The following is a 19,670-nucleotide window of genomic DNA, read 5'->3' as shown; positions in this document are numbered from 1 at the left end:
TTTATGCACTCTCCCAGGCAAACATGCGGACAGGTCTCGGGTTTACAGGCAAGTCAACTTCGGCATAACATAAATTTTACAAAAACAAAATTTGCTTATTTCAGTATACTCTCAAAGGAATTTACAAGTATATATTTTTTTATTTACTCACCATCCATGAATCTTTAAACCAAACCCATGCCGCTAATATCACAAATGCACATTTAATTTATCAATAAATATGAGATAGTTAAGTTTTCTTGATATTTTTTTAGTACAATTAATTAGAAAAAAAAACTATATAATAGAATATCATGAAAGTAATGAGCATGAGCTAGCAGGTGGGCCAAAATGGCATGATACCATCTCATTAAACGTAAAATGTTTTGTAAAATGATATGACAAATATGGATTGAATTGGCACGCAAAACACGCTTTACACCTCCAAAAATTATTCTCCTGTTAAATAGAAAATTAATTAAAAAATAAATAAAAAATAGCTTGTGAAATAACTATAACCTTTCACTCACAGTGTATTGTGGATTTTAATATTGCGTTGTGAGTTTTCTCTTCTTTTTTTTCACTATTTTTTTTTTTAAAACTGATATCTTTTCGTTAAGTTGATTTAAAGTTGAACTTTGTATTTTATTTTGGTTTACTTAATATAGAGTTTTTTAGTGTAAGGAAATAAATCTGACATTTATTTTATACTTGATTTGATAAAATAAAATTTAAATATAATAATTCAAAACATTATAAGCTTCAGAAAACAAACTAAAACTTAAATAAAACTTCGATTTAATTTTAGCCGGATCAGGGACTAAAAAGGAAAGGTGAATGGTGTGGGGAAGGTCACCATGATGTGGTGGTGCATGTGATTTTCTCCGAGATTTGAAGGGGTTTTTTATTAGTTCCGTTGAAATCATCTCATGTTTCAAACCCGCTTGATTTTATACTTTTGTTTTTTTTTTTTGCTAAAACGACGTCGTTTTGATTTTTTTAAAAAAAAAATTAAAAAATAAATTTTGAGACCCGGTCAAAACCCGGAATTCTTGGACCGGGCAGACCACCGGGCCGGGTCTTAAAGTACCTCAGAGATGGTTAAACCCCTCGTGCATTTCCTACTGTTGCTTTATTTCAAATCTCAAAGAGTTTTTACTTGAACTCTGACAATGCAGCTGAAAGAAACCTTGCAGACTCAGAATTCAATAGAGAGTTCAAGCTATTCATATACTGAGATTGATGCTCTGAGAAAAGATTTAAAGGAAAAGGAAGATGCATTTGCAATATATGGAAAGCCTTGATCACACTTTGATAGCTAAGGAGTCTATGAGGAACAAAGAGCTGCAGGATGGTCGCAAAGAATCCATCAGGGTATGACTTTTCATCTTTGTCTGCGTTTCTTGCCCTTATATTTGCCAATTTTAATAAGGCTGCAGAACATCTTCGTTAATATGGAGAAGTCGAACGCTATCTTAACAAATGCATTACTGGAATTGAACGAGTACGTACAATCCAAGTGAGGGGTATGCAGTCCCTGAAGTCTGGAACTTAAAGTGAAGAAAGGAGAGCCACCATGAAAGAAATCATCCAGTATGTGATCAAGCAAATGAAGAGTCATAAACGTAAAAGAAAGTACAGATGTTTTTACCTGTTCTTCTGTTGTAAGTATATACGTTTCAATTAACACTTCTAATTCTAAAGCACAATCTATTTTCTAGCTCATTGCAAAGCTAATCGACAAGATTATCTTCTTACATTCAAACAGTGAGACAATGGATTAAACTGTTGGCAGTTTCCTTTCAACTGCGGATAGCCAAAATTAAACTGGTTCCTTTCGGTAATCCGTCACTAATTAGTCAAAGATAAATCGATACTGCTTGCAGGTGATCATGTTGCGAAAACTTCTTCTGCACAAATGAAAGGGTAAAACGGCTATAGATGTGGTCGCTGCATCAGCTGCTTCTTTGTTGGCCATTGCATGGGCAGTCACTTCCAAAAAGACGCTATCTTTGCTGCGGATAATATCTAAAGATATCGACAGAGGTAAAAAATGGTTTTTACAGCTTGTTTCATGTATTAAAAAACAGCTTTGAAACTATCTAGATGGAGTAACACTTTTATGTCTACGACCAGCTAAATCATCTGTATTCTAGCAGTGCTTCACATTTTCCTTCAGAATTCAGCATCATAGATTCCAATGTAACCACGTTAGTCCCACGTGACCGGATCCTCATAGAAATCTGCTGAACAGAGAAAGAAATTGGTCATGTATCTCGGTTATCATCTTCCCCGTTTCCTCGTAGGTTTTCACTGTGAGAATATGCTTATCTCACCTTTGGCACATGGAGACCAGAGTCTTCTTGATTAGGTTTTAGGTTAGCAATCCATAATCGGATGCATCCTCTGATGTATTTTTTACATGTATTTGATAGTTTTTTTTGAAGTATTTTTATTTTAAAAATATATTAAAAAAATATTTTCTATAGTAATATATTAATCAAAACAATTCAAATATATATAAAAAATATAATTTTAAATAAAAATAATAATTATCAAACACCTGTTTAGAACGTAATTCTAGACAGCACCAAATTCATGTCACCTCGTTTTGATTGTAACTCAAGATTGTAAGGTGGGAAACAGTGCTTCGCAGCAAGCCTGATTTGTTTTGCCACCTTCTCGAGCCATGATCCGGGGCTGTTGTATATCGGTTGGCTCCTCATCCAAGAGTAGGAAGTCGGGCCAAAAGCCCACACAACCTCAGTTACAAAACATCAGAAAAGGGCCCAAAGCCCATACAACCGTAGTTGTAAAACATAAACAGCGGGCTTTAAGCTTTGTGAAACCCTAGGTACCGGACTTGCAGCTATAAAAAACTGAAAAAAGGAAAATGCCTATCCCATCTCACGCCATTTCCCATCTCTAGCCGACACCGAAAGCAACTGTGGCAAAACCCTAGGGTTAAGAATTCAATTTTTTTGAATCGACAGGTCTATTTATAAGCATGTATGGGTTATGATTATAATGAGAGAGGGCTTAAGTGGGATCTTCAACAAAACGCGTTCGGATTTGAAGGTTAAAAAAAGATGGAAATAGCTAAGCACAAAAGAAGAAGAAGCCGCCGCTCTGAGAGTCAGGCTTTGGTTTCTCTTTAGTTTGTCTCCTTTTCCTCCTTTTTAGCCATTCTTTCTTCCTGGGTTTTCCACAATGACAGATCTTTTAATTTTTACACTTGATATGAGCCCGCATGTCGAATTTATATTATATTTTAGCTTCTGCATTGATTTGATTTTATCAGACGACTTTTTTTTATATAGGCATGTGTTGTTTCAGTTATGGGGAAGCATTTTTTGTTAGTTTTCTCATTTAACAACCGTGCAATAGAGAAAGCCTTGTTACTTCACTTTCTTTTCAAGAGCAAAAAATTTTGCTTTTTGGAAACTGGTGAGGTAATTAGGCAGCGGCCAGACAACCGTAGGGATGATATCCACAGATGACGGGCTGTTAATCCCGTTTGTCTACTGATTCCATCTCACATTTCTTACTTTGATGGTTTTAATGTTGGTTTCTTTGTTGGTTAATCGTCGGGAGCCCCTAAATCCATACAACCCAAGATATTAATTAAATCCGAGCAGATGCGGATGAAATACTGGTTTTGTTTTGTTTTTTAGTATCTAATCATTTTTTTTATCGCATGTAGTAAGATTTATGATAAAACATGGGTGGAATTTTGCATCTTAAAAAAAAGTTGTTTCTGAAGGGCCTTTTGCATCTTGAAGGCATACCATAAGCACAGGATCATTGACCCAACTTGATTTTGGTACATTCATTTAGTGTGCTAAATTTCTTTCATTGAGAAAATTTGGAGACGCATACCTCAGATCGTTTGAGTATTATGTTTTTATGCACATAGCTACATGTAATCTAATAGAGCGTTTTCCTGGATTTTATTGTGTACATGGTTGTGGGCATCGGCTACATTAGGTTTGTTGTGTTGCCACGTGGTTCATAAATTCTTGATAGGCATTTTCCAACACTATTGAAAACTAGAGGTCCGTTGCCTCCAAATGCAACTTTTAAGATTGAGAATTTGATGCAGAGCAAAAGCCCTTTCAACAGTCGAAATGATACTAGAAGAAACTTTGGTCGAGAATTTAAGAACATTTGAAGGTTTCCCCGACAAATGGACGTCTTTTGGACATATAAAGGACGATGTAGCCACATACAATTCCTGGACAAAACTGCTCCACACATGAAGAAATACCATACCAGTATAAATGCATTGCTGTGTTTCGTAACAAGAAGCTCCCTTTAAAATCTAAGCGAGTTCATTCGATCATACTCATTTGTAATTTTCGTTGTGATTTGTGAACCTGAAAGTCTTCGTCTGTAATCCTGATGCTTGCCTTATCAGTGACAATATGCTAAAACGTTATTGATTTGTGAACCTCCATCGTGGTTCTATTGTTTTAATTGAGTTTATTCGTAATTCCACTACAATGGTCCAAACCCGGTTTCTTTATTGGCTTAGCAATATTTCACATTAACGACTCCCACCTTCCTGGAGGGAAATCCCACTCCGACTTGCACGGACTAAAATGACGGATATGGGCGCTCCTGCATGAGAACGAAGGTCAAGAAGAAAGGTGAGCAGGGGACTTGGAATTAGCTGGGAATGCAACAGTTAAGCAAAAGATTCACTACTGCTCCTTCATGAGAACGAAGGTCAAGAAGAAAGAGGTGAGCAGGGGACTCAGAATTAGCTAGGAAAAATGCAACAGTAAAGCCAAAGATTCACAACTGCTACATAAATTGCTTACACTTGGCTTACCTTCAAACAAAAGTGAAAATGGAATGGGCTCTCCTGGAAAGTGGAAGGCAAAGAAGGATTTGTAGCATCTTGCAAACGTGGATCTTACTTGTTCAAGTCATCTACGAAAAACTCGAAACCTTTGTAAAAAAGAAGTGGGTTAAATCTGTTAGGCCTGCCTGTTTGATGACCAGGGCTGTGTACTAACAACAAGAACAAGAAAATTAATCCTGGGCCAATTCATAACACCCCAGTCGTCTTTATCCATTTTGTCATCAAAGTAAAAGCTGTCCTATTGTTTATGGTTTCTTTTTTTACTTTCTCGTATTCGCGCGAAGAATGAAGACAGACATCAGTGTAAGATAATATTATTAACCAGAATAGAATCTTTGACTTGTTTGTCACCTCACTCATCACCACCGAAGGAAAGAAATCATTCATGTTTTTACCATCCTTCGAGATCCTTCGAGGCTAGAGCCAGCTTTGGCGCCCCTTGTAGTCTTGCATCTTTTCTTCTCAAATTCAACAGTTTCGTTCTCCTTAATGCGGTTTCAATGAGAAAAACTTTCTCCGCTCATCCCAAAACTGTTAAAAAAGAAAAATTGATGTTTAATATTTGGGAATTGCAAATGGCACAGCCCGGTCACTTTTTCTCTCACAATCAAATGACTAACCTAACCTCTTCTATCTTTTTGACCTTTTATCATCAACTTATTGAATGTCTAGAGCGCCGTCGGGAGAGTGTGTCTATTTTATTAAGGCTGTCACTTTATACATTATTTTAATCGAGAAGGAGTAGCACAATGTCTTCCTGCAGATGATGCAAAGACATGCTAACGTTGTCTGTACAGCCTTGGAAGAAAGACCTCGTCAAGATAATTTCTACAGGTTTTTTATTCGGGGAAATAAGAGGATAATAGTTTCACATCCGAAGCCACAACGATTGATTATTGTTGGCTACAATTCAAAGTGACAGCCAAATGAATCGAAAAGGATAAAATGAGAGCCCCCAATCACGGCGATCCACCAAAAAAACCAAGGATTAGCTATAGCCTTTCAAAGAAAAAAGAAGGGCAGTAGCCTTTAAATTCTTATCCTCAACTGTGACCACCTTTTTATGGAATAGTTTCAGCTTGACTTGGTTAATATACTTCAACTGTGATCAATAACCACAGGTTCTAATCTTTACTGGTTTTTTCTTTCTTTTGACATCATTTTCTCAGCAACCAAAGGGAAAGCAAAGCGAAGACAATGATTCCTTTTGCTCTCTCACATAAAGCGTAGGATAGGTATCTAACTTTTTAGTAATAGATTATTACTTCAGAACTCAGAAGGTCAATATACTCATTTTGTCAGATTAAAAAAAAAGGGGGGGGGGGGAAATCTGTGCTCATTATAGACAAGAAGGCTGTGCCAATACTACCATCAAATTACTTTTATCAAATGAGCTCAATTGCGTGCCGCAACTTTTATCGACTCTTGCAGGAAATGTAACAGCTCAAAATAAACCATATTATAAAATTTGAACGTCTAAGATTACTTTCGGAAAACAAAGAAACAAGATTCTTGTATGTATATATATAGATATAAATTTATCACATGGTAAACAAAAGCGGCGGGCTACATTCATCCTTGCAGCCACCTCGGCTTCCTACCTTACTACAGTCACTTTTTCACCTTTTTTTTTACCCATTAACAAAACAACCACCCTTTAAAAAAAAAGTAAAACCTCTCCCTTTCACCGCCACCACCGACACGCTTTTCTCATTCACTTTTTTCACCTGGGAAAGAAAAGGCACGGAAAAAAAAAACGCGAAATATGAAGTGGGAAATTTAAATTAAACCCTAAAATTCTTTCCAACGAAAGTTTGACTAAATTGCCAGCTTGAAGGAACAACGTTCCATGAAGTAGAGGTGCGTCTATCACTGCCGGTGACCCTGAAAGATAATGACTGACCAACCAAAACTGAGTTTGACTGCCAGTTTTGACCCCAGTTACGACTCATGCTCATCCATCCAGTCTTTGATCCCTTCACGCTCACTTTCACAATATCTCCCGCACCTGCAACGTTGGTGATCAAAACCAAGTTGAAGTAACGGTGACCGTTGATTTGGAACCTGATCCCCCCTCGTTTTCTACACGGCACCCTACAAAAGAAACAGATGGCATTTTAGTAATTTGGAGGTGGGGACAAAGTAGATACTCTATCCGATCTCTTCAGAAAATACAGTTGATCAGAAGTTTCAGAAGATTGCACGCTTAGAAATCTTGAAAGACCAGTCATTCCATACTAGCATAGGAAATCATGCAATGACATTTTATAGTCTAGAGTCCAGACAGATTTATTTGAACTAAACTGATAGATAGGTTGTATGTTTACCGGCGGTAAGAGACAGGAACGATGCCAGCACGATACTCCGCGATCTTGAGGAACATAGGCATAGCGAGATCGAAGTGAGGACGAGGAGGATTGCACCAACCACCATTGTCACTGGGCAATGCATAATTAGGAGGGCAAAAGTTTGTTGCTGTGATTAAAATTGACGGGCTACCAGAGTGGCACCATTGTGGGTCATTACCGCACTTTATTTCAAAACAAGCACCACAACTAAGGCCATTGTTGAACAGGGCTGTGCTTAGTGCTGCGGTATTCAAGCCATAGCCTTGGCTGTACAAGTTGCCGTATCCACAAGCACCGCCTGAACAACAAGAAATAAGATCAATTAATTTCCTTAAAATGGAATTTTAATATTCATTGCAATGTGTGGTACTGGCGTGTGCTAATTGCGTTTAAATGCCTTTGAAATCTGATTTTGGTTAAAACAGAGTTCAGTGCTGTTAAAAAGCAGGGAAAGGTGTGGGCTTGCTCTGTGTTTATGGTTCTGTCATGGGAAATGCAAGAAGAAAACATGGGAGGGGCCATACAAAATGTAGAAACAACTCACGAACATATCAAAAATTCAAGAAGCTAACTACTTAGCATGAACGGTTCAAGATGACAGTACCCATAGTTCCAGAGGCATCACTGCCACCGTAAAAAGTAGCGTGCGCGCTCTGCCAGGCTCCTCCAGTGTAAACACCAGGAATTCTTGCATCGACAAGAGTCAAAAACAGCACCAAAGACGCAACACAAACGGTAGCCCTAATAGCCATTGCTTCCACCTGTCGCTAGACTATGCAGAGGCTTCTAGAGATGGGGATTTGGGACGGGGGGAGTGTGAGGAGAAGGCGGGGAGGGGACTGCTATTTATGGAGGCAAAAAGCATGCATTGTCAAAAAAGAGAAACCAAATTATAATCACCGTTAATTAGTGCTTGATTTGGCATCAAGTTGCCCTTCTCAACGTCCGTCAAATTTCAACTACTTTAGTTTGTTTACAAAAACACCCTCGTGGTATTTTGGTTGAAAACGGTGAGGGCATTTGGTGGGGTGCCGATGAAGGACACGAGACTCAAGAGGATCAACCATCAAGGCTGGTATGAAACCGCTTTGCTTCATTTCAAATTTGTGCCATTGATTACAGTTTTGTCTAAAAATTGCTAACTTTATTGTCTTTTTCTGACTTCTGATTTTTCCCTCCATTGAAATTTCGGACGGAAGGGATTGATGGGCTTGAATCTGGAGGAAACAGTGGGGCTACAAACTTTTACGGATCATTGAATGTAACATGATACTCCAGATTAAGCGCGTGCTGCTTTAGACTACAAATCAAGCGTGTAATGTGGAAACTCTGCACACCGTACTTTTAAGTACTGTGTGTAGAATAGAAATCTCGAAAAACAATTACGTGTGAAGTTGAAGAACGTTGCATTAGGAATCATGTAAGATTACTTTCAAGTAGTGTTTTTTGATTCACGTTGAAAGCTAAAGCTCTGCTCATTTGTTAATCATGCAAGAGCTTGATGTGAAAATGACCCGTAAACAGCCGTGTGAAGTTGAAGAACGTTGCATTAGGAATCGTAAGCACAGAATTTAAAGGGCTGGTGCAAGCCATCATCTTCTCTATTTATCATGAATACAGAGGATACCATAAAAAGCAATTAAAACTAGTCAAGAATGACGAGAGAAAGGGTAGCGGTTCCTTCTTTTCCTCTATGCAGTTCTTATCCACTGGCAACATCAAAATAAAGCGATGCCTGTAAACCTTGAAGGATACCGCACCCGCCTCATTGAAGATTTTCACAGAAAAGGCAAGTCTCGAAGGGCCGTAGTTGGAGGGAGGTGGGACCCAGATACCCGGATTTATCGGTCCACGTATTACGGCGTGCATTAGCCGTACGCTAGTTGGACTCCGCCTCTACGTTGGGTCTTCTTGGTCACGGTGTTCGTATTTTTCTACGTTGGAGTCAACTTTTACCGGAGTTGCCTTGTTTTTCCAGCCCGCACCCAGTAGGAAAGCAGGTTGATTGATTTGCCATGCTGATCCCTTTCAGTAATTTTGATTTCTTAAAACTCTGACTATTATAGTATTTCCACTTGAATAAATCCTTCCCCTTTCCAGTTTAGACAGGTCATCATCATCTTTATCATTAAAGGAGAGATTTAAGTAAAGGCAACGTGATTGATATACCGTCTCGTGCAAATCTTTTGAAGTAATTGGAACCTCAAACGTTCAAGTTTAAGAAAAATGTCTAAAAAAATGAAAAACTGCAATAAGTTTAGGATGCAGCAAGCAATCCATCCACCTAACATCAGATACGTACTAAATCCAACCAGCGAGACCTTAAGAACTGTTAGGACGGTGTGCTTTACAGGTCTGGCATTAAGGATGCTGGGTGATGACGCAAACTCCATGTCCAATCTGATCATATCAACCAAATCTTAGAAGATCCACCACGTCATCGAAATAATTAAGCTCTTGTTCAACAACACACACCGACCTGTCACCCGTAACACCCTCTACCTAGCAAGATTAAATTGTATTAGCTCATGCAACGAGACCCCAACTCATTGCATGTGAAATTGCCCACCAGTACTTCACCTCTCCACCCAACATCTTCATTTATGTCACCCTAACTAGCTAATTTCTACTACAATGTTGTTTTCAACCGACCCAGTTAAACCCCATTGTTATCAGAAGCATTTCTTTTTTCTTGAAAAAAGAATGCTTCTTGTAGCATTTCTCAGGTTACTTGCTGATCTAAAGCCAGTACCCTGTGGACGAAGGCGTTAAAAGGAACTCCTACGTGTGCATTGAGAAATTTGCGAATCTTGAAGATATTGTTCTTTTCGAATGGATAATCTTGCTGTAACTTTTTTTTCCACTAGCTAGCGGTTAGTGGCGGAGGCGAGGCAAGTTGTTATTGATTACTTTTCATTTGGCATGGGATTATAAATACCAATTGATTTGATCTTTTTGAAGTGAAATATACGACTAGTATATATCATTAGCTAGATCGATTACAAAGAAAAGCATGGGACAATTAATTACAAGTTTGGAAGCAATTTAAGCAGGTTTTTGGTATAATCACTAGCCTCTCAGCGATTCAATGCTTTCATTTGAGGTTTGGTATTTATAATTAAAGAGGGTCTGGCGGACATAATTAGCATTCAATAGAGTAATATATGCCCCACGTCACGAGCCGGTGGCCTTCATTGAATAAAAGAACTCAGAAATAAATAGAATATATTTATCGCCTTATAAAAATGATTATTCAAGACTTTACTTATCAGATTTATATAAATATAAAAAAAATATTTCTTGAACATTTTAAAAAAACCTTATTTTCAGTGAAATCTCATTCCCCTTAAACTCCCTGATCCTCCCCAGCCCAAACAAGGAAAAGAAGAAGAAACGAAAATTTTTTCTGTTCATGTTTTGTCTATTTAAAATATAGTTGTGATTATTTTTTAAAAATATTTTTCATACTAAAATATATTATAATAATATTTTTTTATTTTAAAAATTATTTTTAAAATCAGCACTTCAAAACAATTCAATACATATATAAAAATTAATTTTTAACAAAAATAATAATTTTTTAAAAAACGTGGTGACCGTGCTAATCATAATGTCAAACCCTACACGTGTGAGAAAATTGTTCAATCGGAAGCTAACAGGTGGCACGACCATACTTGAAAAGGCAATTTTCACAAGCATGATAGATATTAATTCTACCCTTTTGAACTTGGGAGATCTTGTGATCAAAATTATTACAGAAGTTACTACAACTTTTCTAGCGTGAGGTTTTCTTATTTAGTCGTTATAATGGATTTAATGCCCGGTATTTAAATTAGAGTTGCATGATTTTAATACAACTTTCTCGAGTTCCATCCTTCTAGTTCTTTTTTATATATATTTTTTTATAATTTAAATTATGTTTGTTTTTATATTTTAAAAAATATTTTTAAAAAAAATATGAAATTTTTTAATAATTTTTATTTGCTTCAACTTAATATTTTTCTGGTATTTTTTAAATCGTTTTGATAAGGCTGGTATTAAAAATAATTTTAAAAATTAAAAATAATATTATTTTTAAATATATTTTTAAATTAATCATATGCTTCACTTTATATCAGATTTACTGCTGTTTTTGTATAACTTTATGATGTATTTTTCTCGCAATTACCCATCACAAGATCTACCCTTCACATAATTTACTTATCGCCTTTTCTGCTGTGCAATTTAACGCCTTTATTTTATCTATACGCAAGTACTGTATCTACATAAATCCGCATACTTTATTGCTTAATATATATAAACCTGGTAGTTTAGATTTATATAGCCCTTTCAGGTTAATTTATTAATTACCAATTCCTATCTATGTAAGCTTTTATATTTTTATATTCTCGATGAGACTTAATAATCTCTTGATTATTAACAACTTAAAACTCCCGTTGACCTTTATAGCTTACACGACCAGTATAAACTCTTGGATTTATATTTTAATTTAGGATGGTCATTGTTTTGAGAATTGCTTCGTTAATCCTTCATCATTTGAATTTATTATCTCCAAGTTCTTTGAGGATTAATTATAATCTTAAGATAGTTTTCACCTCTTTATTCTAAGAATAATAAAGTATTTACATTCTTGAAGGAATGAAGATATTTATGTCAATAACACTGCTGCGAGAAAGTGTATTTAAATCTCTTTTATGTCGGGAGGATTGAAGTGTAATTACAATGGAAGAATTAAAGAAATGAGAATAACCATGCTACCTTGCTTTTGTGATACGATAACTTATATCTATAAATTGTACTAAAAATCTCTCTCGTGATACAAGCCTGACTGAGGAGGTGTTTGGCACATATTTTTTTTAATTGTTTTTCAAGAATATTTTTAATTTAGAAAAACTATTAAATAAATATATTTTTAATATTTTTTAATAATTTTAATGTGTTAACATCCCACCATGCAAAATAATAATACACATACTCAAGAGAATAGGATAAAATAAAAAATTAATCACAGAAAAAATTTCATATTTCATCCAATTTTGGCTACATTCAAAAGCAATTATAAAAGTATATATTTTGTCAAGTAATATAAAAATTACAACTACTCTCTCTATTAGTACGAGAATAATTAAGAATCTTTTTATAAATATCTCATACACTTTATCGCATATATCTTATAATTTGTTGGATGTCTTCCTCACTTTACTTCCTTTTCTCTCTTTTATTTTATTAAAAAAAATTATAAAAAATATTTAAATATACTTTCAATAAAAAAATATTTTAAAAAATACTCTATACCACAATTTTAAAAAGCCTATTAGTACCAACTACTTGATATTATTTGCATTATATAATTAACTTTATATAAAAAAAAATTAAAAATTAAAACTCAGACTTTATTTTATTATATTAAATTAACTGATTAGTATACAATCACTACCCAGGCCAAGCGATCAACATCCTTTTTTAAAAAACCTGGACAGCACTCATGATTTTACAAACACTTCAAAACGGAGTCCTGTGAATTACAAACTGATCGATTGGTCACTAATAGGCTCTGTACAAAAGCTTCAAAGATCATTGCATAACTACCATCAGGTCAATTATCTTGGCACAATCTACTATCTAATCGCCCATGCTTGCAACTTCTAGAAAACTTGCCTGCTCTTTGTCGGACCATTTTATCGGACCAAGGGACCATTTTTACCTTTCATGTCTCCTGTTAAGAAGAACCCTCGTACCTATAAGCAATCCTCCATTGAGCTTTACGCAATCCCTAAAAATGTTCCAAGTCTGCCGAGCAAGCAAGCGTGGAATCATATCTCGAGTTTCTCTAGCGAGCACCGCCACTAACCATCGACTTTTCTTTTCTTCCCTTCCTTTTTCTTTCCCTTCATATGGCCCCTACATGTCATGCTTTAATTCTCTGCCTGCCTCCTACGAGGGCCCTCATGGCTTTTACATTTGACTCTCAACTATATGGGTGCTTCGCTGCTTTAATGTTCAGGGAAGAGTAGCTGCCAAACCAACTAACATAACCACCATCAGCGATGGCAAGAGGTCCAACCGAATCATTTCTACAAGCAGCACGTGAATGGAAGGGCCTTTAGTGATCTGGGCCATGCATTTTAGCATAATTGGTGTATGGTCAAGGACTCGAAACATATACTTTCTTTAATCTGCAGGAAATGAAATCGCATCCTCCTCTTTTGCAATTTGAATTTGGTGTTTTTGGCACCGTAATTATTGAAATGATGATGCGAGAAACCGCAGTCTCTGTGACATATTATTCCATGCAAATTTATCATACACGTTTTTGCGGGTAGCCATTAGCCCGACCCCATTTGAGTCAACTCCATCAGTGTTCCTGGGACAGTGGGATGCTTGTAGCTCTGACGCAGAGCAGCTAAAGTTCTACACATCTTCTCCGAGCATGTAGTTCCATCCAGTAAGTTGAGAGGCAATTTAGGTATTCAAGTTTCAAGTTTATCAACCTGCCAACGTTCAGTAACTATTATTTGATATATAACCGGGATGTTGAATTGCTGCGGCACCAGAATGGGAGCTTTACCTAAAATGGTAATGGAAGGACAAGCAGAACCAACCGTGTCAGTGCTCTAAATGAAGGAAATTTTGAACAATTATGGTTGATGGGCCATTCTTTTTTATTGTTGCTTCTGCTCGTGAGTGTAATTCAGTTTAATGAACTTCGTCTATACGGTTGGAGTCCAATTAATTCTTCATCTGATATCATTTCATTATGTTTACGGCTACTGTCAAAGGGCAGTCATTTGGACAGAATTTATACTGTCTTTGATTGCCACCATTTGAGAAGATTTAAACAACAATGATGAGTAATAATATAATATTAACATACAACATCCATGCCCTTGATTTTTTTTTTAATATCCCATATGATTCGTTCTTGAATCGCTCCTTCAAGAAATCTTTGAAATCGAAAATCGTGGTTTTTTCTTTTCTCTTCTGGTCTCCCATGTCTAGTTTTCAATAGTAAAACGAGATAGGTTTCTGATGAGCTATTTAAGATTTCGTATTACTAGACAGTTCACCGAGTCCTAGCTAGGGCTACTCCGCGCAGAACAGATAATTGCAGAGGCAACATGGGCAAGCGTTTTGCTCAAGACAGAACACATGATTCCTAGAGCTTGCAAAATGCCTTCCTTTCCTCGCAAGAGGCAACCACACATCATTAGTCCTTAAAAAGGGAAAGACAGAGAGAAGCCAAGCCCTGTGTACACACAAGTTGGGAATTTAAAGCATCTTTTTCTTTAATTCATCTTTTCAGAGGATAAATTACAGGTGAAGGATTGAGAAAACTACTGTAACCATTCCATTAATGTCGAGCACGATCGGAACAGGCTTGTACTATAATGAACATTAAATAGCAGTTGTCATGAGCATTATTGATTCAATTCCTAAACCTAGAAGATATTGTTCAAGTTCAAACTAAACCGGTACCCTGGCCTTGAATGCAGATCGAAATAAAACCAGTCGTCGTGACTCGTGGCTAATTTAGAACAGTTGTGCTTTGAAATTTCTGACCTGAAGAATGTACACTTATTCATATGCAAATAAAAAATGGCATGCGGAGTGTTGAGTATCCATTATTTTCTGCTATAAGTTTGTGTTTAATTATTGAATCTTCCTAGAGAGTTGAGACTACTTGTTCGTAATGGCCTCGGATTCTGTAGAGATGAGATCAAGCAATAAAATGAGACTTGATGGGCCGTTCTTCGACACTATTCAATACATAAAGTCAATCAATTCAAGCCTCTACCAGTTTCATTTTCCACAAAGGTCAAACATATTAAATTTGTTTTAATATCTTAATTAATTTTGAAAATCCAACCAATTGCGTAATTTAATTTGTAAATTATAATTTTAAATATTACATGAATTTTTATTTTTTAAGTTTAAATATATTTCATGAATATATTTGACCTTAAATAAATGTAAAAAATAACCATGCAATCAATTATCTATATCAACCAAAAAATCCAATTAAATAATTAAAAGAAGGTAAAAAAAAAATCCAGTGATGAATTGTTTTAAATGTCAGTGCTATTTTATATAGTTTTTTTTAAAAAAATAGCTACTTTGAAAACAACAAAGAATTATTTTTTAAATATACATTGAAGAACCATCATCAATTTGAAGCCAGGCATGATTAATTAAAGATAATATAATCGTAGAACGACAAATTATCAAACCATTGGCTCCTTGTTATTTTTTAATGTCAATCTACAGTTAGGCCTAGTTTTTTTAAAGAAAAAAACCCGGTCTTATATAAGTCTATTTCGATTTATTTGTCATTAAATTTTTAACAAATATACATCTTATATGATTAATCATCAAACATTCAAAACATATTAAAAATGATAATTATCATTGTTTCAGAAAGACAACATGAAAAATCACTATTTTTTATAACGATGTTTGTTTTCTATACTAATTTTAAAAAAAATAAACAAAAAAAATAAAATTATGAAAAAATATCCGTCGCTTTTTTTATGCTATATGAAATATAAACAAGCAACTATTAATTTAACTTAGCCTTACCCACCCAAAAAAATAATTTGCAGTAGAATTGGGTCATGCTTTTTCATTAAAAAAACCTCTAAAATCCATATTCCACCTAGGTCTAACATGTTTTAGGGCCGCGAGTTGGTAGAGTTGATGAACAGTGGTGGTGGTCAAATATCTCACGAAATCCCAACTTCCAGCCCTAATCAGAAAAGAATTCGAGCCTGGAAAACTAAGTACCACGAAGCAAAAACCTAGACATGGATGTATTGCCGTAAAAAGGTAAACGAGACGGTGGATTTGTCAAACAATGCAAAGAGCCTCGCAAAGAGGCCCCGAGGCCCAAGCTAGCGAGGCAGCTCAGTTGGAAGCAACACGGTGATGCTGATGGTGGGCTAACATTCGTCAATGAAACAAAGGGCCTCTCACGTAATGCCAACCTAATCCAATCATTTTGGTCGAGTAAAATCCACAAATAGCAAACAGGCCCTGAGCTGATGCTTCATCCTGTTTTTGTGCAAAATTTATATTCTTTTCCTAATTAAATTATATTAAACATATTCCTTATTATAATGTTTTATACTCCTGTTTTTTAAAATTATTTTTTATTTGGAAATATATTAGAATAATTTTTTAATTTTAATTTTATTTTTTATATTAACATATCATAATTATCAAAAAAATACTAAATTTTTTTTTTTCAGGATAAAATAATTTTTAAAACACACTAAAATATATTTGATGAAAATTCGACATCGCAACCATTGGGGGGTAGCTGATAACGCATTCGGAAATTCTTATGCAGTATGCATTGTAATTAGAAATGCATTAAATTAATCATCCTTTTATGCTGTGAAATATTTCCAATATAGTAATGCAAAAAAAAAAAAAAACACGTCATAAAATACCCTGCAAGAACATAACCAAGCCCACACAGCTAAATTGGAAATGCAACAGGTTAATAAACTGGATCGCTGCTCCCATTGAAGAACAGGAACTTGATAGCTTTTAAAGAAAACAAGATGCATAGTTTTTTATGACAAGCTGGGCAACCTCAGATCTGATTCTACTATGCACTTTCATCTCGGAATGACACGGGCAATAGCCTGTTTTGTAATAAAATACTTGAAAGTTACAAGTATTTGAGACAAACTTATCTCATAATTGACATTTACAATTAACTAACCTAAACCCTCAGACTTTGGATAAGTAGATATCTTATTTTATAAGATATGTTTGTCCTGTAATATCTAACTGGGTGAATCTGTCGGCCTCCCATTTTTACAACTACCTTTGTCAAAGCCACCCTATGGCTTTCTCCCTTTGCTAGTCTCTCTTGTCAGACAGCTAGCTGGCCTAACGTAGACATGCTGTATCCACCACGCATCACATGTAGTTGTAGCTAGCCTCTTTAAAATCACGTGGACTCTCCTTGTCTGTGAATAATGTATCATGTGAATGTCTATGGTAACCGCTATCATGTATTGGCTCATCTAGTCTTGGCTTAGATCTTAATTTACGGACACATGCAGGGGCGGAACAAGAAAAAAAAGTTAGGGAGGGCCAAGGTATAAATTAGGGGGCTAAGAAAACATTTCATATATTTTTATTAAAATTATAAATATATTATAAGGGAGGGGCATTTCTTTGCAGGGGTCGGGGCCCCTGCCAGCCCCCCTCCCTCCGCCACTGGACACATGAGTCCAGGTTTTTTTTTTAAAAAAAAAACAAATAGCGTGGCTAAAAGTTTTGGGACAATGACAGTGATTGAAAAAGTATTAGAAAAATAACACATTTTATACACAATAATATTTCAAAATATTATTTTTATATACAGCTATTATTTTAAATAGAAATTGTTTAATGAATGTTTCAAAACAATTTTTTTTTATAAATTAATTAACTTAAATAAAAATTAACTACAAAATTTATGAAGATTCAAGATCCAAGATTTAGTAATCAAAAAAATAAAAAATAAGATAGATGGAAAAAAGAAATGAGGGAAGAAAAAAAAATGAATCACACTCAATGCAGCTATAAATATCTTGTTAGAACGATTCTAACAATATATTAGAAGAATACTAAATTAGATCATAATTAATCTTAAATTAACTTCTAAAACATTATGTTCATGTCTTGTAGTACTTTAATATATAGTTAGAATTATCTTTTTGAAATCTTTTTAATAGTACTGGGTGTGTCAAAGACATAGCAGTATATCTTGGATGTTTTATTCTTTGTTGATCATTGAATCTTGAATCTCATTTATTAACCATTAAATCTTCATAAAATTTAGCATTTATTTTTTATACATTTTAATTAAATTAAAAGAGATATGAATTTTTAAAACAACCATTATTTTTAATAATAATTACGTTTAAACTGTAATATTTTCCGATATTTTATAACACATTTTACTTTTCTAAAACTATTATGTAACTATTGTTAAAATTCTTAATTACCCTAAATCCAGACTTGGTCGTGGGAGATGGTCCCGGCCACACCGGATGTCTTTTCCATGGCTGGTAGGGTATATCTTACAGGAGATTCCCTTGTAGTGGAAGATCCATGTCTTTATCCCGTACGTTTTTTTTAGAATAAACAACACAGAGTTGTTGCAGTTGTACCCGATTATTCTCATTAACTTGTGCAAGCAAAACAATTTCCTTCATGGTAGATCTAGATCCATTTAATTTACAAAAAGGGTCCCTAAAAAAAATCACATATGTATATATGCGCATATATCTCGCAACAAGGTCACTTAACAAAAAAAAAAAAAATATATATATATATATATATATATATATATATATATGTGAGAAATGACCCTATACAGTTACATTTCCTTTTCCGTGTATTTATCGCAACAATCGAATAACTAGATAGATCTTATGAACTATTATTTAATCTGCGAACAACCTTAATTTTCAATAGTTGTTGTTATAGGAACTCTGATTTACATTAATCTTCGATGATCATGGATTATAATAATTTTGTAAGATTTATATTCGATCTGAGCTATACATGTTATTTTACTTTTCTTTTTATAAAACCGAAACCCGCGCAGATTATTGAAATTGAATAAGGCCTGACCATAATACAGGTATTTGTGGAATGCACAAGCTATGGAATGCATAAGCTACTATATTGAAGAGAAAAAAAAAAAAAGCATGTTTATTTTTGTATTTTAAAAATATTTTTAAAATTAACTTAAAATTTTTTATTTTTTATTTTTTCATATTATTATGAAATTTTTTTCATAATATATTTTAAAAAAAAACATGTTAATATATTTTTTTCATAAAATTTTACATCGTTTCATGTATATATTAATATTAAAAATAATTTTTTAATATTTTTTCAAACAAAAAATATATATTATGATAACACGAAACTAAATAATTTCAAAATCCCTAATGCAATTAACATGTTGCGTGGATAAATTTATTGACATACAATTGATACGAAACTCATTTTACGTGGACATTACGGATTGAGAGACATCGGATAGCTTACCGGTTAAAACTTAAATTTCTTTTTAAAGGTTATAAAAATGATAGATGAGTTTTGGAGATGAGAAGGATTATCGTTTCTGTCTGGCTCGAAACTCTCAGGCCTCTCACCAAGAAAAAAGAACGAGGACTCGTTTTTCGAACTGACACGATCCCGTTAACCACGGGCACACAATTTCCACACAAACCATTATCCAATCAGATAACCAAAAATCCCAACTAAACCAGAGCCCCAACCCCCAAGCTTTCTTCCTTGATCCGAAAAATACTGGCACGTGTGAGAAACTTACCTTCTTGACCCTAGAAAACCGGCAATACAAGTCCGTGTCAGACACAAACACTTATAAGGCGGACCCCATTTTGACGGGATAAATCGGTAAAGCCTCTTTGGTCCACTCGCTTCGATGTTCTCTAGGTTTTTGA

General features: G+C 34.8%; 1 protein-coding gene and 1 non-coding gene across 2 annotated transcripts; one reads left to right on the top strand and one right to left on the bottom strand.

Moving 5' to 3' along the window:
- Window positions 1-3,380: 3,380 nt before the first annotated feature.
- LOC118060239 (small nucleolar RNA snoR143) lies at window positions 3,381-3,522 on the top strand. Its single transcript, XR_004689409.1, has one exon. It is a non-coding gene; the product is annotated as a small nucleolar RNA snoR143 (small nucleolar RNA).
- Window positions 3,523-6,346: 2,824 nt separating this feature from the next.
- On the bottom strand, window positions 6,347-8,027 carry LOC118059706 (expansin-A4). The gene is made up of 3 exons (XM_035072647.2): window positions 7,799-8,027; window positions 7,174-7,492; window positions 6,347-6,940 (listed from the first exon to the last, which is right to left on the bottom strand). The coding sequence occupies exons 1-3, from the start codon at window positions 7,944-7,946 to the stop codon at window positions 6,631-6,633; spliced, it is 777 nt and encodes a 258-aa protein (XP_034928538.1). The 5' UTR covers window positions 7,947-8,027; the 3' UTR covers window positions 6,347-6,630.
- Between the last annotated feature and the right edge of the window lie 11,643 nt (window positions 8,028-19,670).

Source organism: Populus alba, chromosome 10, assembly GCF_005239225.2.
Source record: "Populus alba chromosome 10, ASM523922v2, whole genome shotgun sequence".
NCBI classification, from domain to species: Eukaryota; Viridiplantae; Streptophyta; class Magnoliopsida; order Malpighiales; family Salicaceae; genus Populus; species Populus alba.
The sequence above is the reverse complement of the archived record's forward strand: the minus strand, read 5'-3'. Positions and strand labels throughout refer to the sequence as shown.

Coding starts and splice junctions, on each gene's coding strand:
- LOC118059706 (XM_035072647.2), bottom strand. CDS start 7,946: ATGGCTATTAGGGCTACCGTTTGTGTTGCGTCTTTGGTGCTGTTTTTG. Junction 7,493..7,798: donor TGATGCCTCTGGAACTATGG/GTACTGTCATCT, acceptor CTTGTTGTTCAG/GCGGTGCTTGTGGATACGGC. Junction 6,941..7,173: donor GTTCCTGTCTCTTACCGCCG/GTAAACATACAA, acceptor TTTCTTTTGTAG/GGTGCCGTGTAGAAAACGAG.